This window comes from Solanum verrucosum, unplaced genomic scaffold (genome assembly GCF_900185275.1).
Source record: "Solanum verrucosum unplaced genomic scaffold, falcon-dt-bn FXZP01000208.1, whole genome shotgun sequence".
NCBI lineage: Eukaryota > Viridiplantae > Streptophyta > Magnoliopsida > Solanales > Solanaceae > Solanum > Solanum verrucosum.
In genome coordinates, this window is record NW_026020329.1 from 3,105,457 (window position 1) to 3,129,032 (window position 23,576).

The window sequence follows — 23,576 nt, forward strand, 5'->3', positions numbered from 1 at the left end:
AAAGAATTGATGGGAGCAAAAAAGGGGATTTTTGTTATATTTTGAAATGGTAGAAAAAATAAGAAAATATAATAATAAATGATGTGTAGTTAGGTAATTTTCCCTTTTTATTTTACTAACATACCATAATATTAAGTCAAACTTGATTACTATAAAATACATATTACTTAAATAAAGTTTGACCAATTAAGTATAGTCATCATTTTATATTTATACTCCTAGGTATAAGATTCTGTATTTATTAGAATCCCCCCCCCCCCCCCCCGCCCCCCCTCTGTCCTTTTCTATCCCACTTGGCTACACCTCAAATAAGTACTTCTTCCTTCTCTTCTTCTCTTAAACCCACAACTTTGTTTTCTCCAAATATTAAAAAAAAAAGTGTTGTTTTTATCATACCCAAATTCCAATTTGTCCATTCATGTAAGTTGTTTTTTTTTTTGATCATCTACATCAATGGAACATATATTTTTTATCAAAATTATTTTCCTCTGTTATTTTTGGCACCCTTTATTTTAGCTTAATGTGATAAATATTTGAGATCAGAATTTTCTGGATAGGCAAAATTCATGGAAATTTCTTTGATTAATTTTTTTTTTTTAACTGTACAGGTTTTTTGAGCTGAAAGCTTGAACAATTATAGAGGGGATTTTGAAGAGATTTGAAGATTTTATTTTTTTTCTATCTGCTATAAGGTATGTTGTTGTTAGTCTGTAACTTGTTTTTATTATTATTATTATTATTATTATTATTATTATTATTATTATTATTATTATTATTATTATAAGTTAAAAGGATTATCAAGTTTGGATTATTTTATTTTCTGATAGAGAATTTTCTCAGTTTAATTTAACTATATCATAAATTGATAAGAAATAAATTGTTTGGTACTAGTTATGTAGCCTATAATTCAGATATGTTTTTTTTTTCTTCCCCAAGACCATTTATTTTGAAAAAAAATATTATTTTTTTTAATCAAGGGATGGAAATGGAACCGTAGGATCTAGAGTTTTCTCGTAGTTTTTAACTTTCAGAAATTTCTAATTATATTTTTTTACTATAATTTATATGGATTGTTTATCTTGCTTGATTTCTATTGTTATAACCATGATATTCGGGCAAATTGTGTTTGCCTTTGATTTGTTTTATGGACATTTGTCATCTTCCATCAATCATATATATTAGATAACTCTATCCATTAAAACGGAGACATATGAGAAAAATTATGGGTGTGTTTGGCGTGAAGGAAAATAAGTTGATTTTTTATTTATTTTCTAGTGTTTGGTAAGCAAACAAGAAAATAATATACCAAGTGTATTTATGTGTTTCTATCAAAACATTATGGTGGCGGAATGGGATGGGGAGTGAAGGACAAGAGTTCGTTTTGCTAGAGAATATTTTCCAAACATTTTTGACTAACCAAACACCGGAAAATTGAAAAACATTTTCTGAAAACTATATTCCTCCATACCAAACACACTCTTAGTATTTTTTAAAAAAAATCTCTGATGGGATTTAAACCTGAGACCTCGTAGTTTTCAACTTAATTCATTGACCACTAGCTAGTGTTGCTTGGTTTTTGCAATAATTTAAAGATAAAGCCTGCCACATTTTGATTATAGAAAGGAAATTAGTCAAGGAGAGCAAAACTTTGATCTATTAATAAATAAATGTTTGTATATCATTTTATAAGATTTGTGTATTTTATTTGTTTGAATAAAAAAGAAGTTTTTAGGACTTTTCTGGCAATTTCTTTCTTATGTTTTGCTTCTTTGTCTAATGGTACTTGTGAATGTTACTCAATTTTGGGTTTTGAAAAAAGCATGAAACAGGCTTCTAACTTTGAAGGGACGAAAAGTTGGTTAAAGCAAATAGAGAATTTAGTATAAAGTTATTAGTCCTTAAGATATTTGAAGGCTCTTACTGTTTGTTCTTTTTGAGCTTTTATTCCATTATTTCTTTTTACTCCCCTTTATTTGCTTAAACTACAATTTAAAAGGATGCCAATTTCTTTCTTTTTTGAAAAAATTACTTTGGCATGACAAATACTAATCAACAACATAGAATTGTTAAGAAAGGAGCCTTGACGTAGCTAGTAAAGTTGCTACCATGTGATCGGGAGGTTATGAATTCGAGCGGTGGAAACAACCTCTTGTAGAATTGCAGGGTAAGACTGCATACAATAGAACCTTGTGGTCTGGCCCTTTCCCGGACCCCTCTCATAGCGCAGGCTTAGTGCGGTAGCTGCCCTTTTAGCATAGAACTATTGAATTGGGTTGGATTATTTGAACTTGAATTGCTATATTATATGTTACAGTGGGTTAGAGTCCCACATTAGTTGGAGAATGGGTCAGTGGTTTGCTTATATTGACTTGAAGAATTCTCCTATCATGAGCTATTTTGGGGTTGAGTTAGATCCAGGTGCCATATATTAACATGGTATCAAAGTCAGGTCCATCTCCGTTTGTACTTCTAGTCCAATCTCTAGTTGTGCCTAAGTGTAAAGAGGGTGTTAGAGTCCCACATTGTTTGGAGAATGGATTGGTGGTTTGCTTATATGGAGTCGGGCAATCCCCGCCATGAACTAGCATTTGGGGTTGAGTTAGGTGTTATATCTTTACAATATTATAATGGATGTCTAGTTTGTTAGATATTCCTGAGTGAAGCTTGAAAGTTTGTAACTTGTTTTTTTTGCCTTTTATTTCATTCAATAGGTGGTCGTGATATTTCTTTGTTGGATAAATATTTGGACTAGTAGTTGATGGCATCACCAGACTTGCATACCTCTTGGCTATCAGCAGCTGTTGAATCTTTTGGTGGATCCTTCAACATACGCATAGAAGAAGGCGCAGCTGACAGTGTCGAATTTTTTGAAGATCCAACGTCTCCTGTTTGTAATCTACCTACTAATATTCCGAAACCTCCTCCAGTTACTGGTAAAATTCAGTCAAGAGCCACTGTTCCTCGACAACTTGCTAATTCTGATTGTGTCCCAAAAGATACATGGGACAGGCTCTTCAAAGAAGGATTTGGTGCAGATGTACATGTAATTGCAGAAAATGGATCAGTTATTCCAGCTCATTATGCCCTTCTGGTCAGTATTCCCTTAACAATATCCTACCAATCCCATACCGTACACATCTTTTTCGTTGAGGCATTCACTAGATTACTGTTTTGTTATCTTTATTTTGACTGGATACTGTTTTGCACTGAATTGGGATTTTATAGAAAGTCGAACGTTTTAACTTCTTGTTTTGTCTGTCAGGTTTTCTTTATTAACAATGCCCATTATTTATTGTGCTTTCTCCCTTGTCATTTCCATAGACTGTTGCATCTCCAGTGCTGGGGAATCTTCTGCAGCAATCCAAACTAAGGAATGGTATTAGATGCATAAAGATCGCTGGGGTACCTCATGGCGCGGTCTATGTATTCATCCGTTTCCTCTACTCAGCCTGGTATGCAGAAAGTTAGCTTTATTGAATCTTTTAGTGAGTTTATTATTGCTGATAAAAATGCTTATCCAACATTAGCTATTCAGGATAAGAATGGTACGAATGATCTTAAATTTCTTAAACATATAATTGAGTCAAAGGGCAATGTTTGCATAGCATCATAAATTTATGAAGATCTCCGACATCAAAGCTATTTACATGGTACTTTTATCTACGCATAAAGTCATTTATGTCACCTTTTTAACCTAATGCAGTTACGACGAAGGAGATGTAAAGAAGTTTGTTCTGCATCTGTTGGTCTTATCACATTTCTACTCAGTACCATCACTCAAAAGAGTGTGCATAAACCATTTGGAGCAGGGTTGGTTGACCTTGGATAACGTGATAGATGTCCTTCAGTTGGCGAGGGACTGTGATGCACCACGGCTTACTCTCTTTTGCATTCGTATGGTTGTGGGGAACTTCAAGAGCATATCATCTACTGAGGGTTGGAAAGTAATGAGACGTGCTAATCCCGCACTTGAACAGGAACTTTTAGAATTTGTTGTTGAAGCTGATACGGTAAGATGGTTACTGCAATTTGTCTAGAGAATATCACATTCTCCTTGAAATTTGAACACCCAGTGATTTGTCCCAGATCCACTGAATGTCATTTGGAGTACATTGATTGGCATAGATAATCTTCTTATTGTTTGTTTTTCAGAGAAAACAAGATCGGCTTAAGAAAATTGAAGAGAAAAAGGTGTATTTGCAGCTGCATGAAGCTATGGAAGCTCTGGTTCACATTTGCAGGGATGGGTGTCGAACTATTGGACCTCGTGACAAGGTGCTTAAAGCAAGCCAAGAGGCCTGTAGTTTTCCTGCATGCAAGGGGCTGGAGTCTCTGGTCCGTCATTTCTCTAATTGCAAAATTAAAGTTCCTGGTGGATGTGTACGTTGTAAGCGAATGTGGCAAATTTTTGAGCTACATTCACGCATTTGTGAAGAACCCGACTCTTGCAAAGTTCCTCTTTGTAGGTAAGTGAATTAATTTTCTGGTGATATTTTATTAGATAGAATCACAGTTCGTGAAGTGGATATATATTTAAAGTTTTGTCATACAGTAGATGACTTGCGTTTTGTTGACTTCATCTGCTAGCACTATGCTTGTCCACAGTAGATTACATGCCAATTGTTGACATCACCTGCTAGCACTATGCTATAACGGCTATCAACTTTAGTTCTGTGCCTTCCATTTCAAAGTATTGCAGGGCAAGCAAATGTTTCTTTGCATTAAGGATGACTAATTGTATATTTTTGAAGCATCTTTATTGTACAACTAACACTCTACCTTTGAAGCATCTAGATGAAGTCAGGTCGTGAAAGTTGAAAAGTCAAAAAGTTTCAATATCTAAACATGTAATTCTGCTCATTTTTATCAAAAGACAAGCTGTGTTGTAGCCCTACTCGTATTGGCAGTATATCCAAAAAATACCAAGTTACTATTCACAGTACCACATCTAGTTTAAGATGAACAAATGAGTGTTACAAGATGCATGGTATGCATATATTTAGCCGTTGACCATTTCGGTAAAACTCGTTGAACCCTTGAGAATCAGCACAAAATTATAAAGGACGTGTGTTGCTTGGAATAGTAGTGATTCTCAGTTTGAAAACCAAAATCCTGTAAATGTTGGTTTTTCCTTCTGTTTGTATCGCTCACTTCAATTATCCACCATTAACAACTGTCAACTTTTTATTGCTTCAGTCATTTCAAGGAGAAAATGCTGCAACAGACCAAGAAGGACGAGGTGAAGTGGAAGGTGTTAGTAAGCAAAGTGAGAGCAGCAAGAAATGCTGTGAGTTTATTCTCATCTCGGCGGTCATCTTTTTAATGACCATAGAATAGTGTTATATGATGCTTATAACAACATATGGCCAATATTTTAGCTGGCCATAGAAGCTGTGTTAATTACAGCTATTCACATATAGAACAATGTAACCGTTTCTATTTCTGATTAATTTATGGCCGAAATTTTATGGTCAGTTGTCCTCTTTTTGATAAAACAATTGATACAAAAAGTTCAAATATATAGCAACTCTATGTATTTTCCAGAGTTAAATCTGTCTTATCATATTTTGAATGAAAAAAGAAGAGTATTACTATTTCTTAAAAGAGTATGATACAACTGCACATTTGTGTTCTTTAGTAGTAATTGTCTTCTTTCATTAGGTTCCTGGTTGATCTGCTAGGCTGCTGAAGTAACATTTGAATGTTTAGTTTTGTTTAATATTTTTTCCCTATACCATTTATATGTGACAATAAGTGTATCAGTTTATAGGTTAGATTATTATCCATTGTTCAGGTATCATATGTTTATCGGAAACAATCTCTCTACCTTCTCAATGTAGGGGTAAGATTTGCATACACTCTACCCTCCCTAGACTCCACCTGCAGGATTACAATGTTTTTTTTTTGTTTTGTTGTTGTTGTAGCTTTTCGATCGAAAGAATCATTGTGAACTTTGAGGAGATAAAGTTGCTACACCATATTTTCAAGGTTATAGCTAGCCTAGCTAAAATATTACCCAAGGAGGGGTGTTCTATGGCAGGTTCAGCGGAATACATTGCTTTCGCCTTGAACTATGTCTACATATATTATAATGTATACATATAGTAAGATCACATTCATTTTGAACTCACAACTCTAGATCCTAGAATCACCACTATACGTTGCAATAATCAACTACAGTATCAAGAGCATACGCTAATAACATAACTCGTTAACTCCAACCATCCCATAAATGATAAAATCACGATATTATTCACTTCTTCAATATAATACATATATTCTGATATGGTAAGATCTCTGTATAATGCATATAAAATACATATAGGGATATTTTATCTTCAGTTACCTTGTTGCCTTCACTGTCGACGCGAAAAACTTGTGAAAAGTACAATGTTTTCTCTGTTATTTTCCCAAATCTGTGCACACTTGGTCAATGATAGAGAGGAAGTCCTTAACTACCATAAATATCCTGATCCGTCGAGCTTCTTCCTTAGCCAAGTCACCATAGAAATATTCTGTTAGCTTGTTTACCATGGATAGAGCAAATTCCTCCTGGGCTTGTATATTCATAATCTCTCCCTCAGCTTTCTTCAAGAATCCATTCATCGACTCGGAAAATTTTCTGCTACTCTCATCCAAAACCAACCCCTGATTCAGCTTTATAACATCAGTAATCTTAGCAACTCCTGCTGCTAGTTTTGCAACTTCATTGCTAAGAATATCCGAGTCCATCACAGCTGCTTTCTTCACATTAGCAAGCTCGTGGCTCAAGGCAGAAATAATGTGAACACCATTTCTAAACTCAGCCTCATCGCGAGACGTTAGATCAGCATCAGAAAGATGAGAACCTTCTGCTCTAATAGTTTCATGAAGAACAAAATGCAGAAGGGTGGTTTTCCCATCAGCACCTTTAATATCTACAAGCTTAAGAAGTGTGTCAAGCTTGAAGGCACGTGCATCTCCTCTGTCTGTTCCCATATTCATACGGTTTCCGGTTCTGAGTACAGCTTCCAGAAGCCTTAAAAATGTTCTGCTATTCCTTAACTCTTCACATGCAATCTGCAATAATGAAATAACAAAAAGAAAGTGACAGAAGTGAAATTTTAAATAACTATAGGTCCCTAATTCTAAGAGATTCCATATGGAAAAACAGAAGCTGACTATCTGTAAAGTCAAGATCAGTGAGAACATCCACCCTGAGCAAGCTCAAAACGGGCATTTCCAGCCAGTTTTGAGTTGGGGAGTCGGAGTTTCAGACTCAGCAAAGGGATCAAAATCAACCTAGCTAGGAACTTAAGTAGAAGAGTAAACCCCTAAAGAGTAAAAGGTAAACTTCAGACTAGAAGTTTACTCATGCCACAAGATTTATCATCATACAACTGCAGAGTTTGTAGTGTCATTCCATCAATGCAGACTAGGTACGCGAGCTCATGGATGCAAAGCATAATTTACCTCTAATGTCTGAAATGACCCCTTAAGGTATTCGATCTCAGAATCAAAACAAGCTATGTAAAGCATTGCATCCACCCTCTTGAATGCAAAAGGTATATCAACCACTGCCTTGAGAAATTTCTCAGCAGGGCCTAGTTTGAATGGCGATTCATCTTTGATGTTCTTCAGCTTCCGCTCTTCTTCTTTCGTGGGAGCCATCTTTATCAGACTCTCCAGTAACTCCATTCCGAGTGTGTCAGCACTACCTGGTTTTTTTTTTTTTTTAAGGATAAAGAAGATACATAAGTAGTTCCTTATGCAAAAGCACCTTAATTTTCACTTTTTGGCCTAGACTGGGAGGAGGTTCAAGGGGCAAAGAGAATATGTTAAATGAGTAAATATGTAAAACGAAAGGTTTGATGAGCATCAGAGCTCATTCATAAACATGAATGTGACATCCCAACAAAATAGTACTGTGCTAGCTATGGCTCAAGATGTTAATAATGGACACATCACTTGGTAGGACCAGAATTTAATGTCACCATGTTATAGTAGTGCCAATTTGCAGTAAACATTTAAAACTAGAATGTGAAACCACCACAGTCAAAATACATTAAAAGGCCTTTAAACTTCTTAATAAAACTCATAAAATAATGAGACATAAAAGAAACCAGCATGACTTTGATCTAGTGGTGAGAGTGCAACTCTTGATGTGTGGATTAAGCGCATCTCATGTATAAAAACATGGTATTTAAGTGTAAAAAAATGAGACATCAATTGAATATGACAAAACAAAATTTTTCGAACCTTCTAAAAGTGCTTCACAAACTTCATCACTAGTAATCTGAAGTGCTCTCAACAAAATTGCGATGTTCTGAGACTTCTTTAGGTCAAGTAACTGCTTCTCTTGGTTCATCACAGGAATAATTGGGAGTCTTACACCATCTTTTGAATTTAAATTTGAAGAATTTATAGTGAATAATGTTTCAATCATCTCCTCATTTAACCTAAAATGGCAACAAAAAAAAAAGAAACGGGAAAATAAAAAAAAATTACAAATAAAACTATTCTTCAAGATTAGGAAACATTTTTGTTTATCATGATTAGGAAATATATATTCCCTCCGTCCCAATTTATATGATACCGTTCGAGTTTCAAGAGTCAAACAAGTTTTTCTTTGACTGTGATTTAAGTATTTTGAATTGTCAATTTTTGTGACTTACAGTAATTTTCAAATATGTAACTTTTTCTTTTATAAAAAAATAAGGAAACATGTTTGAATTCAATCAAGATTAAAATGTTTGACTCTCAAAATTTGAATGGTGCCATTGGGACGGCGTACCAATGAAATGAACTAAAATCCATTGACAACAAGGATATACTGAATCATCAAGCTGTTAAAACTTTAGAAGATCAAACTAGTTTAAAAAAGAAGAAGTTAGAAGATCAAACAAGTTCATACTACTAATAATCTCTCTAAATAAAAAGATATGCATTAATTTAAATCTATGTTTGCTCAGACTCTTTAAAGTGTTGATCGGTGCACGTCGAATTCTCCTAAAGTAGTGTGTTTTTGGAGGATCTGACACGTGCCGCAACATTTTTGGAGAGTCGGAGCAACATTGGTTTAAATACTTGGGAGTGATAACATAAATCTTACTGGAAAGAGTTAGACTTCAGTTGATCCCAAACCATTGCTCTATCTGAGTTGGCCCTGACTTTATCCCAATGCAGAGGCTTTAGCTTTGGCTTTATACTTTCTCCATCAGCACTATGGAATGAAACGGGCATCGATGGCCCATCATTTTCGATTACGACTCGAGGTGGTGGCAGTGGTGGTGGAGGTGGAAGTCTTCTCGATACATACCTCTCAGGATATCCGAATTTACTCATAGTAGACACGGGATTCTGTAGTGAGGAACTTGGAATTTGAGAAGCAGGGGAATTATGAGTACTACCAGAAGATATTGAAGATGATGACATTGGTCTATGCTCCACTTGCTGAAGAATAAACCTCGGCCGTGCTGGAAATTTAGCAAAACTCAATTCTCCAGAAGGACTATTGGATAATGAATCATTTGATGAATTGTAATTCAGATATTGATACCGGAAACTCCTTTGTATGAAATTGGGACTTCCTCTACCCTCAGAGGATCCTCTGGGGGAGAAGAATCCGTTGTCTTCATCTTCAAATGATCCAATATTAAGATGTTGCTTGAAATATTGATGTCGTGGCAATGGAGGGAGAGGACAGAGTTCTGGTGATCCAATTCTTTGGTAGTTTAGCGTGACATAGTTATTTGAGGCAGTAGAAGATTGAGCAATTTCTTCCCTACAACTCACAAGTGTTGACGACGTTTCCTTTTCAATTTCAATGTGAGAAGGGGTTGTATTAGATGAGACAAGCCGGAGAGTATCGTTCCTCTCGTGATCATCATCACAGCTTTCATCTTCTCGGTGGGGATGGCGATGGTAAAGGAAGAAGAAAAGAACAAGGACAGTGACGAATGTAGCAGAGAGGATGGATGCAGATACGAGAATGGCGATGAATTTGTTGGTGATGGAATAATTAGAGGAATGCAAGGAACGTGGAAGAATGAGGGAGGAAATGTTAGCAGGGAAAGTGGCAAAATCATTCGAAGGTGGCGGAGGAGGAGGAGGAGGAAGAAAAAATACGAAAAATGGATGAAAATGAGGATATGGAGGTTTAGCTTTATTAATGGATGGAGTTGAAGTTGGAGGAAGTGGTTTATGGAGAAGGCGACGATGAGTAGCAGAGGAGAGAAGGAAGAAGGTAAAGATTAGACAAAGACTGAACAATGGAGAGTACATTATCAATTGTGAGTTGTGAATGGAAAATTTTCATAGGAATTTCACTTAAACTATCACATAGAATATATGAAGATTGGAACAACTCTTGATAAAAGTGGGACTCACTATTTATTACATATAATAGACACAAAGGAATGTTAATAAAAGGAGTTATATGAGATTGAGAGGTTTAAATGCCATGATATTTGATGAATGATGAGTGGCCATTGTAGTAAGTAAGGTAGCTGGGGTGTGCTATTGGGAGGAGAGCCTTGATTATGGGTTGTTATAGTGTGTAATTGAATGGTGCTGCTTGTAGGGAACCTCAATTTTAGAAGAGTTGAAGAACTAGGGCTCAAAGGTTTTAGGTTCGAGTCTGGGATATGGAGAAACTAGAAGATCCTACATGGTGCGATTTCGAATCCAATAACTTTGGCTCAGACTGTGAATATGTATATTATAAAGTTGGCTAAACAAGTACAAACATAGATTTTGAACCCTAAGTCGAATAAGTTGTGGCAAAATTTCGAATTTGAACCTGTAATATTCAAATCCTGGATCCGCATATGCGAAATTCTGTTTTTTGTAGAGAGACAACTACTAATAAAAGCAGCAGCATTGTCCATACTGTTTCAGAGGTAGGTCAGTGAGAGAATGTTACAGAATAGGAGTTTAATACTTGAGTTTGCTCCCCCTTAAAAATTGAAGAAAATGTAATGAAGATTCTTTGCAAGTCAATTATGTAAGGAGACATGGAAAACAAATAACAGACAGGATAAATTAATAGAACAAATTAAAGGCCTCATTTGTTTTTTTTTGTTGGTAAGATTACTTTAAGATTTACATGTTTTGGATCTGAATACACATTTGAATATTAAAGTATTATGTTAAGATTTGATTATTAAATAATTAAGACTGTTGTCTTTTCAAAATCTGAGTGTTGTCTTTATTTAAAAATTAATAGAATATTAAATTATCCTAATATTGGGGATGTCGTTGGCTAATGATGATGTTGCGGGCATGTTTAAATGTACATGACGCATGGTTCAATGGTACATGATGTGTGGTGCAGTGGTACATGTCGTGATGTTGTATCTAGTGGTGATGCTGGTTGCTAGTAGTGACGGATAGTGGTAGTTCGTTGTTGTGGAAGATAGGAATAACTAATGGTGATGGTGAATGATGCAATGGTGTGGTGATTGTTGTTTGTTATGACAATGATGATTAATCGTGATGATTGTATATAGTAGCTAGTAGTGTGATAGATGACTGTATTGATTGACAATGGTGGTGGGTATAACTGAGGATGATAGTTGATAATGACACACGTTGATAACGGTGGATTGTAGCGGTGAATAAAACGGAATTGGTAAACTACTATTTTTTAGAAATTAATAAATAATGGGTAAAAAACTTAAATATACAATTTAAGCACCTAAATAACCTCTATATAACAATAGTTTGACTTTACACCAACATAGCAATAGAATCTTTACAAAATAAAATAAAACAATTTTTTTAAAAAAAAAAACGGTAAAAAAAAGAAGAAGCAACGCATCATTCAATATTAAATAAGATATTAATTCCTTAATTTACTCCAATTCAGTTACCTTCCACAAATATTCATTACTTAATATTTTTCTCTCATATCTCAAAACAACGTATTGTAACCAAAAACAAAGTCTTTATCTCCTGTTTAAGGTCGTTTCAATGGTTGAAAGCAAGAACGTGTCCGTTTTAATTCAGCATGACAAATATGAGATATCACCGGTATGTATTTTTTTTTTTTTAAATTACTTCCGATTTATTTTTGTAAGATTATATAGTTTAATTTTTCAAAAAAAAAAAAAAACAAATGTTTCAGTGGCTGAAAAATCTCTTTTTAAGGCTTTTTTGTTGTGGTTAATCATGAAAATTTTATTATTTGTAAATTGATTTTGATGAATCATTCATGGCACTAATGTTATTTGTATAATTGTTAAAACAAACATTTCGTATGGTTTGTAGATTATGGTATTATGAATTGTAGGATTGCAAATATAATTAAAACCAAGATTAACACCTAATATAACTCGAATTCTATAAATTTACCACTATTTAATGACAATATTAATATGAAAATCAATGTTAAATAGTAATGTACTCACTTTTTAATTAATTTGGTTATCCAAAATAATTTGATAAAATTCTTAGTAAGATCATGGTGTAATATTGGTTTAAAATATGTATTATTTATCATATTAAATTATACACCATAATGTACACCATTCAAGTACACTATAATTAATGTGTAAATTTTTTAAAAAATAGATATTATATAATGGTATTATGCATTTAGTTGATTGTTTAATTAAATTTATTATATAAATAAATTAGTTACTTTTGGTTAGTTTGTGGTGTAAATGTTTGGTGTATATCATACATTATATATTAGATTGAAATGTACACCAAATTGTCACCATAATGTACACCTTAATCATATAATCATGGTGTTATGCACCGTTGGATTGTAACATATAATCATGTTCAATTTTATCAATTTTCATAAATCAATGTTATATATAGTTGGTTATAAGTTGGTGTTCGAATTTCATTTATAAGAATAATGAAGTGAACATCAATTTTTAACCATATTATACACCATTTCGTATATAATTTTTTTTTGGTGATTAAAAAAAATATGATTGTGTATTTCAAATTTGATTGTTATAACGGTTGTTTAGTAGGTTCTTTATTTTTATTTTTAAATGTATTGCAGGAAGGTATGTGAATTTCAAGATTGAAGGAGTGATATGTGACGCAAATACCATTTTATTTTATTTTAAAAAAAATCAAATATCAAAACTTGTACCAAATATCCATATGAGGATTAGCATTGTTGAGTTAATTTTATTTTTTTTATAACACTTTTTTTTCATAATCTAATTGAATGTTATTAACGGATTTGAATTTTATTGGTTGTTTATTAAACATTTTTTTCAGAATCATATTTAATCATATGATGTAATTAGTTCTATTATTTATGTTGGTTTTCCTTGTGGTATTAAATGTCATTTGAAAAAAAAAGGCACGAAATATCAACTAAATTGGTATATTATATGGGGTAGAATTCAATAATTGTTGGTATATTATATGGTACAATTTTGATATGAGGTAGACTTCAATAATTGTTGGTATATTATATAGTACAAATGTTAGTATTATTATATGGTATATTTTTTATATTATAAATTTTTAATGTTATTCGTAAATAGTGTCATATAGTTTTAGTGTAATTTCAAGTTCTATACCACAATGTATACCGTTTTAAAAAATCAATTTATATACTAGTAAAATTGTATTTACAAATAAAAAAATATATATTGAAATCATATTGTACATCAATTGATACCATAATAAGATTTCATATTTTCCTTTTTTACAATATTACCTAAAAGAATTCTATTATTGATATACAAATTAGTATGCATAAATAATTATTGTGGTATGCAAATGGTTATTATTAAGGTATGCAAATGTTATTTTTATTACTTTGCATATATTGGAACTTATATAATGGAACTTAAATTGGTATTTTTTTTTATAAAAGAATTGAAACGAAAATGTAGAGAGAAGAACAAATTCAAGAGTAATTGTATCAAATAAGGAATGTGTTAAATGGTAGAAATCCTATTAATTAGGTAATAAATTCTCCCCAAAAAAATCAGCACTAGAATTGAAAAAATCAACCAAAAAAATGAGAGAAAGAAACGTACATCCTAAAAAATAGGATCTTTAAGTAAAAAAATTATATTCAACTATCGTGCCAAAACTACTAATGCTAAGAATGCTTCGCCCTGACTAGCTAGTTTGGGAAGGTAGGTAAGTAAGAGGCGGATCTAGGGCTTCTTCGACTTCTTATTCATAGTTGAGATAGTTATTGAGAATTTCAAAGTAAATACGATATGTCAAAAATTGTAATGTACACCAAATTGTCACCATAATGTATACAATATTAAAAAATTTATATCCAAAAAAACATGTTTATGCCATTCCATATCCTAATTTCCATATATATATATATATATATATATATATATATGTTATTCTGCAGATAACTTATATCAAGAAAAACAACATGTTTATACTATTCTATTTCATAATTTTACCACCATATATATACACCAAATTTGCACTTAAATAATATCAAGAAAAACAAGAAGTTTATACCATTCTATATCATATTTTTTTTATCATTATATTATTCTAAAAGTAAAAAAAAAACGTAATTGAAGAGAAAGAAAAAATAAATTTAGAAGTGTAGTTTTATTAAGTAAGAAAGAGAAAAAAAAAGGCAAAAATAATGTAACCAATTATAGTTGTGATTGAAAATAAAAAAAGTAAAAATAATAAATTATGAAACACATAAAATCAGCCCACTAAGCTAAAAAAATAGGTGAAAAAATCGTATAAAGATATGTATATTTATTAAGTTGTCAGGTTTGTAATTAAAATGATAATGTTGTAAATAAAAAGAGTAAATTAACATTATGTAAATTAAATCTTAAATTGAATATTCTAGTAATTTTTCCTATTGGGTAGATATCTTAATGATATTAAGAATTCAAGACTTGTTACATATCACTATATTAAGACCTATTCATACTCATTAAGTGATTGTAACATAAAAACTCGCGCTTAATGATTAAGGTATGACTAAAATTCAAACTAAAAGGCAAACATACTTAATAATTGAAATTTGAATATTTAAGACTAAAATTTTCATTAAGTGTAAACAAATAAAGTTTAATTAATAGAATCAAATTTATTAGATATATCAAATGATAAAAAAAATGCATGATATTAGGTTAAGAGGAGAAGTGTTGCATCTATCTCACCACCCTTAATAAGGATCTTATGGTTCGGGGCATCGAGTCTTGAGAAGTGCGTCTTGGAGCATAATTTGTGCCACTAAACTTATGTATTAAGGTATAACTTGCATCATTAAACTTATGCTCGGGATATAAGTTGTGCCAATAACTTATGCCTTGTGAAGTTCTTTTGTCTTGCAAGTTTTTTTTCTTCTATCAGAGGTATTCTTGGTCATATTCTTTTAAAGCTATGATGAGTAAAAATTAAAGACAAATGATTTTCAGGAACAAAAATTAAAGACTACCTTAATACTGAGGCATGTGCGAATGACCCAAATTATTTTAGGCATAATACATAAACATGACCCTTAACTTGGCTTCAATGGATAACTATGCCCTCCAACTTTGAGTATGCACAACTAGGCACTTAAACTTGTATAAATTAAACAAGTAGACACACGTGTCCTACATGACATAATACATGTAGGATGCCACGTAGGACATAAAATTATCATGTAGGGTGTCATGTAGGATGAATGTGTCTATTTGTTCAATTTTATACTAGTTTAAGTGCCTACTTGTGCACACCCAAAGTTAAAGGTCATAGTTGTCGGTTGACGCCAAGTTAAGAGTCAAGTTTATGTATTATGTCATTATTTTAACACAACCCATTTTGACTCGTCCAAATTTATTTCAATCCGCATATTTGTCACTTTTATCTATGAGGAAATTTCATAAGCATGTCTAATTAGAAGCATAATTACCATTAATAATTATAGTTTGCCTAACAACGATTCATTAAAACTATTAGGAGTTGTATCTGTCGCTCAAATTCTTTGCATCTTTGGTTCAAACTTGTTATATCCGTCGCTCAAATTTGCTATATCTGTGCTCAATTTGTTGTACACGTTCTCTCAATTTCGTTGTATTTGTTCTCTCAAACCTAGTTATAAACACATACAACTTCACTGGATAGTATATTTGTATTTTAATTGATATATTTTCAAGTGCATGTACACCATGTATATGTTATAAATGAATTTATAATAGGCATAATACATAAACATGACCCTTAACTTGGCGTCAGCTGACAACTATGACCTTTAACTTTGGGTGTGCACAAGTAGGCACTTAAACTTGTATAAAATTGAACAAATGGACACAATCGTCCTACATGTCACCCTAAATGGCAATTTTGTAACCTACCTGGCATCATATGTGTTTTATGCCATGTAGGACACGTGTGTCTACTTGTTCAATTTTATACAAGTTTAAGTGTTTGCTTATGCACACTCATAAGTTGGAGGGCATAGTTGTCCGTTGAAGCCAAGTTAAGGGTATGATGTATAATTCAATAGCCAAGTTAAGGGAATAGTTTTAAGTGCCTGTATGCATAATTTCTCCATATGATGTATGCATCATAAATGAACTTATGATACATGTATGTACCATTTATGTATGCTATTGAATGTAAACATTTTTTTTTGTTTTAGCTGTATTTCATTGAAGGAAAAATTACTTGGATGGGCACCTTTTAATAAATAATTAGCGATACTTTTTATTTATTATCATTTATAGCAATATATAGCAATCATATCATATATATATAAGAGAACCCTAGGCCCGCCTACGTGGCGCCACCACAAATCATGATTCTCTTTTAATTTATTTTATTTTCAATACTAGCCTTCCCCTTTTGTGAAAAGTTGTGACTTTTATGAAGAGTTGCGACTTTTATGAAGAGTTGTGACTTTTATAAAAGGTTGTGACCTTTCTTAAGGGTTGTAACTTTTCCAATGAGTTGTGACATTTCCAATAAGACACAATAATTATTTGTTCACACTACCCTTTGTTGTTTATAAATAGAGGACTTTCCTCTCATTTTAAAACAATGAATTTTTTTGAACTTCTTCTTCTTCTTCTTCTTCTTCTGGACAATTAAATATTTGTGTACTTTGCTCCTGTTGAATGACTCACTGACACCATTGTGTTTGTATCAATACATTGGTGAATAGAATCGTTCTATCTTGAGAAGATCTATTCCTTTAAAACTCGGGTACTAGAGGGGAATAATTTTCTTAAGGGGACACTGTGCATTTAATGGACTCAATTTTTTCTATTTTGTTTCATTCTTTTGTTGAAGATCCTGGTATTTTTTTACAGTCATTAATTTATACTTATATTATTAATTGTTGTTTTGAGTACATGCTTTAAACTTTGTTGTTTATGTTTATGCAAATTTATTGTTATAAGTATTTGTTAGTACAGATTAAATAACAAACGTTAATTGAGTATTCAAGCAAGTTTTCTTTACTGAAATTGTTGAAGGTAGAATAAAAAAATCCCTTACAAATCTCTAATTTCTTCACAACAACGTCATTCCTTCACATACAAGGATGCAATTTTGTGTTCTTTAGAAAATTCTCTGAGAGTTAATAACTTTGCATGCCCATTTCTTTAATGTTGTTTTTATCTATTTTTACTAAATTTTATCAGTGGATATTATGAGTACTTTAAGGATTGAAAGTTGATTGAAGTGTTCGTCAATTTTTTGAGGTATGTTATTTCAAAACATAGGAACTTTTCTGGTTAGAATTATTTGTTATCATCATTGGATATGCCATACTTTACTCCCTTTAATGTATGTTTTTTCTCGCTGTTTTATTGTCTCCTTAAAATTGTATTGATTATTTTCCGTTTGGTATGTATATGATCTCACTTGGATAAAACTTTTCGTCCTTTTAATATTCTTCTTTTTTTCCTTCTCATTCGGCTCTTCTAAATATTTTTGGTGTGAGTTATGACTATTTTCGGCAAGTTTAATTTGAAGAATATGAAGCAAAACTTACTCTAAATAAAAGTAATATCTTAAGCTACAAAAGATATGTCTATTAACATAGATTTGTTGTCCTTCATGTCCCAAGTCATTGCTGAGCGTTTGAGTTATCTAGGTTAGACTCATTTTTAATTTTCTAATGTTAGAAAATATTTCTTTAACATGAGTATAGAATCCAACATTTTGATCGACTTGTACTTTCATAATGTAACAATTATACATACATATTTCGGAAAAAGTCGTAAAGTTGCCTTGATGAAGCATCTATAAGGGTCTTCAGAGCAGCAATTTAATGAAGAATGAATTTCTAAAAAGGTCAAAAATATTATTTTATTGTTGTTTCAAATTTATTTTTCTCCTTCTATAAATTTTGTTAGAGTAACAAAGTAACAAGAACGAAAAGTGGTGAACGTTTGACCCTAGACAAGTAGATTGTCTCTAAAAAGATTTATTTATGTTGTTGGTGTACATTTTTAGTGGTCTTAACTTCTTTATAACTAATATTGATTATCGAAAACTTTCACATAATTTTTTTTCACAAGGAGTTATTCTAACCATAAAGTTTTTAGATTCTATAATTTTCATGTAAAAAAAATAGAAAAAGTGATGTCGTTACATAAAAACATCACTCAATTTTAACAAGACAATTATATCATCAAACATATATTATGATAAATTATGTAAAAGATAAAAATGATTAGATATCAAGATATTTTTAATCATTAATTATATATTTACAATTCTTGAGATATGTAATAATGTTAAATCATTTAATTTCTGTTGAAATGTTCTAAAAACCCACTAAAATTTACTTTTTTTTTCCTTATAATAGTCGATTATAGGAAAGGTTGTTCAAAAACTTAGAAAAATTACTTATGCCCGCGCGAAGCGCGGGTAAATTACCTAGTATATATATATATATAAAAAAGAACCCTAAGCCCGCCTATGTGGCGCCACCACAAATTAGGATTCCTTTTTTTTATTTAATTATTTCCAAAACCATTCTTCCCTTTCATGAAAAGTTGTGACTTTAATGAAAAGTTCTGACTTTTATGAAAAGTTCTGACTTTAATGAAAAGTTGCGACTTTTATGAAAAGTTGCGACTTTTATGAAAAGTTGTAACTTCTATGAAGAGTTGTGATTTTTATGAAAAGTTGTGCATTTTATGAAAGCTTATGACCTTTCCGAAGGGTTGTAACTTTTCCAAAGAGTTGCGACCTTTCCGATAAGGCACAATAAACATTTGTTCACACTACCATTTGTTGTCTAGCTATAAATAGAGGGATTTCCTCTCATTTTAAAAGAACGAAAATTATGAACTTCTTCTTCTTTTGCACAATTAAATATTCGTGTACAATTTTTTCCTTTCTGTTTCATCCTATTGTTATAGATCCTGGTATATTTTTTTACAGTCATTAATTAATACTTATGTTATTAATTGTTGTTTTTGAATACATGTTTTCAACTTTGTTGTTTATGTTTCTGCAAAGTTATTGTTATAAGTATTTAATAGTATAGATTAAATAACACGCGTTAATTGAGTATTCACGCAAGTTTTCTCTACTGAAATTGTTGAAGGTACGTAAAAAAATTCCTTAAAGATCTATATTACCATCTCTTGAAGACAAAATTCAAATTTGGTATGCCATTGTAAGGACAGAAAGACCTTAAAAGCTTTATCTCACATTTATGTGCGAAGTGAACCAAGAAAAGAAGACAAGAATTAATAAACTTTTGACATGGGTTCAAGGATGTGCCGGATGTGCCAAATGAACTATAGAGGAATATGACTAAAGTGGAGCCTCTTTTAATCTCAAAGACATAGATAACTACACAATAAATTAACTGTTCATATTCAATATGAAATATGTACAGATTCTCAAGTTTACTGCAAGTTGTAAATACTTTCATGAAGTAATAGATGTGTTTCTCGACACTTCGATTGGAGTAGAACTGTAGTTTCAAATTGAACTTCATCACTCCGGTATGTTGATTTTTAAAAAACACCCAAACAAACTGAATAATTTGTGTAATCTTTTCCCTTTCAAGTATAAATAATAAGTTGAATTGTTGTCCGATATGATACATTCTCCCTTTAATTTTTCATTTTCATAATTACTTATGATATATTTAAATGGGGAACTTTAAAATAATATATGTAAAGCAAAAGGTAGAGCTGAACTTTCTACACGTTAGAATTAGAATATTTGTTCATTTTTTCATCCTTTTAAAATTTGTTTATCCCTTCACTAACAATTATTTATTTATTTAGAAAATTTAATATCTTTGGTACGACTGATGTTCATTTGAATCCCCAAAAATATCAAGTAATAACACTTCCTGGGCAAAAAGATAAATTATAAAATCAAATTAAAGATGATTGATTGAAGGATAAATGATAGATATTATAATAATCATCTTCCTTTACATTATTAATGTTTGTTACTATGTAATCGTGTATAAAATATAATATAGTATTTTAGTTTTAATGACTCATAGGTTTTAAGTATTATGTTATAACTTATGTGATATTAAAATCCTACGCGAAGCGCGGGTGATATTACTAGTTCTATGATAAATCTGCAATATGTATTAAAAGTGAATTATGTATGCAATATATATGTATTATAACTGTTTTAAAATATATTATGTTTGTTTGGTAAGAAATTGACACATTGTATTGAAATGTGTGATAAATGTATTATTCATCAATAAAACTTGTATTATATGTGTTTTATAAATTGTTCTCTGTAATATGTATTAAAACTGTATTATAAATGTATTAAAAGTGATCAAGTGAAAAAATAAATGTTATTGTTATAAATATTAGTAAATATTTTCTTAATATAATATAAATTTATGCAAGTTTCCCTTCATCAAATGCATCACTATTGATTGTTGATATAGGGGTATGATTTATGTAAACAAATATTTTTTACTACATTTCAACGTCATTGATGCAATAAGTTGAAGCTTTTATTTTATTTTATTTTAATAACCCTAACAATTCCGAAAAATTGTTGCCTAAAATTGAAATGGAATAACCACGATTTAGTATGTCTACAAACCAATAATCAATAAGCCGAATCAACGAATTTTTAAATCGAACCGAACGAACTGATACACGAGGCTTAATACACACCTTTTCATATCCATCGGCACGTAAAAGGGAAAAGAGAGAAGAAGGGGAAATTGGCTACACAAACTTGTTTGGTGATAACTTGAATGATTTGACAACTATTGTGCTATTGATCAAGCAACTTTATCATTCCATAGTGGCACTCAGGGGCGGACCTACAGTGGTTCAAGTGGGTTCATATGAACCCACTTCGTTGAAAAATAACACTGTATATATATGTATATTTAATCAGTTTTTAAAATTTTATATGTATATATTAAATTTTGAACCCACTAACACAAGTTGAAGCTTAGCCGAGTGGCTGAGGGGGTTCACTTTTCCCAGCCAACCCGGGATCGAATCCCTATAGCCACATTTCAGTTTTAATTCGTTTTTTTTATATATAAAACATTCACACACAATTTTGTCCCAAGTAACTTTTGTCCTTTTAGTTACTTAGGAACTATAAAAAGTAGAACAACTTTTTACTTTTACATTTAAAGTCCAATAGTCAATAACTTTTGTCCTTTTTGTTTTTAGTTTTTTTTTTTTAAAAAAAAAAATCAACTAAAAAGGCACTAATCCCTATTATTTTCAATTCTAAAAATCATTTTATCTTCTTCTTTGTTGAAATCTTCTTGAACCTCTCTTACTTTTCCCCCCAAAATTTTGAGCATATTTTTTTGTTGAAGGAAAAAAACTCTCCCCATCTCTCAAATCTTGCACAAGTATGTTTTTCGCTCTTGATTCTAGTCTTTATATATACATATATGATTGTTGTGGTTATTTTTTATTTCTTCAACTAAAAAATCCCTTATCATTCTAAAATCAACAAAAAATTACAAATAATATTAGGTATGTTTCTATGTATTCAATTATGAAATTAAGGTTATAATTATTTTGTTTAATATTTTGTTTTTATTTGTTAACTGTTGAATGAAGAGAAATCATTCATAATATTCTTTTATCTTCTTAGTTTATATTGAAGCCTAGTTTTTCGTTCATCTTGTTATTTACCGTCTCATTCATAAGTCAATGTAATATTTTTTCAAATTTTTTAATATTGTTTAGTATAGTCAAATATGTATGTTGTTAGCCTCATAAAAATTACAAATAATATTAGGTATATTTTTATATCTTGAACCCACTTCGTGAAAATCCTGGGTCCGCCACTGGTGGCACTACATAATAATTGACTTTAACCTAGGATATTTGTATGTATTCTAAAGCTACTACTTTGGTAGACTCCTCACAAATGAATGGATGATAATGGACCATTTTGGTTGGCAGTTATATATTGCTATCTACGATGGCCCAAATAATTTATTGCACTATAATAAAAGCTAGTTGTGAGTACGTGAAAAATTACTTCAAATTCAACATGAAACATGATGAAACAAGTACCAAAAAAAACACAACTGTTACATAGTACAGAGTGAAATAAAAACAAAACAGATGTATTAAAGAGAGTTGTGATGGAAGTGGTAAGTACTCATTGAATCTAAATTTAATAGAGTTCTATTATGTATTCGGACAGGATGATAAATCGAAAGAAAAAATACAGGAGGTTGTCACATTCTATTACCATGCGTGGATTTAGAAGTACCAAGACATGACTTGGCCTATTCCTTTCACATGAATAACATCATTGGTTGCCTAAGTATCTACCGTAAGCCTTTTCTGATTTGAAATCAAGATTAGAACCTGCACCATCGACCCTTAAAAAGTTAAGACATAATACATAAATATGTTTTTTAACTTGACCCCATTTCACATTTATATTCTTCGGTGTGCACAAGTAGACACTTATTAACTTATATAAAGTTGAACAAGTAGACATATGAGTCCTATGTGACATAATAGACGTAGGACAACATGTAGGACACAAATTATCATGTAGGATGCCACATAAAACGTGTTTGTCTATTTGTCCAATTTTATACAAATTTAAGTGTCTACTTGTGCACACTCAAAGTTAAAGGACATAAATATGAAATACGATCAAGTTAAAAGGCATATTTTGTGTATTATGCCAAAAGTTATTTTTTTTCTTTTACATTATCTGTAATATTTGTTAGATGTCTCCACTGTAATCCTCCTCTTTGTGCCATTTGCTCAATATCTACCCCAGGAGCTAACTGCATGCCAGTGCCACAGATTCTTAGCAGAAGATGATACATTCAATTGATTTCTTTAAAACCTTAAATTCTTTGTCCACCTAACATATATAACCGCTCTATTAGCTAACATACACATACACATATGTATACTAATTCTTAAATACGTGTATTGCACATGTATTCCACGCTTAATAATATAGTTATTTTAAAGGTTAAAGTGTTTGAATATTTGTTTTAAAATATCATATGAATATGTGAAGAAAACAACTACGTATTTCTTAGAACTATTTTTTTTTACATTAATTTTTATTTTATAAGGTACATAATAGATGATGTTCTTGTTGTTGGTTATCACATTTGACTTCTCGGTTGTTGTGTACATGAATCAAAGATACTTATTTGACTTTCC

The 23,576-nt window shown here is 31.4% G+C and overlaps 2 protein-coding genes across 2 annotated transcripts; one reads left to right on the forward strand and one right to left on the reverse strand.

Moving 5' to 3' along the window:
* The first annotated feature begins 334 nt into the window (after positions 1-334).
* Positions 335-5,543, forward strand: LOC125835996 (BTB/POZ and TAZ domain-containing protein 3-like). Its single transcript, XM_049515091.1, has 7 exons — positions 335-420; positions 609-692; positions 2,712-3,091; positions 3,322-3,452; positions 3,704-4,010; positions 4,153-4,466; positions 5,197-5,543. The coding sequence occupies exons 3-7, from the start codon at positions 2,759-2,761 to the stop codon at positions 5,321-5,323; spliced, it is 1,212 nt and encodes a 403-aa protein (XP_049371048.1). The 5' UTR covers positions 335-420; positions 609-692; positions 2,712-2,758; the 3' UTR covers positions 5,324-5,543.
* An 803-nt stretch (positions 5,544-6,346) lies between these two features.
* Positions 6,347-10,308, reverse strand: LOC125835983 (formin-like protein 2). The gene is made up of 4 exons (XM_049515076.1): positions 9,092-10,308; positions 8,239-8,438; positions 7,453-7,697; positions 6,347-7,059 (listed from the first exon to the last, which is right to left on the reverse strand). Exons 1-4 carry the CDS (start codon positions 10,261-10,263, stop codon positions 6,403-6,405), a joined length of 2,274 nt encoding a protein of 757 aa, XP_049371033.1. The 5' UTR covers positions 10,264-10,308; the 3' UTR covers positions 6,347-6,402.
* Positions 10,309-23,576: the final 13,268 nt, after the last annotated feature.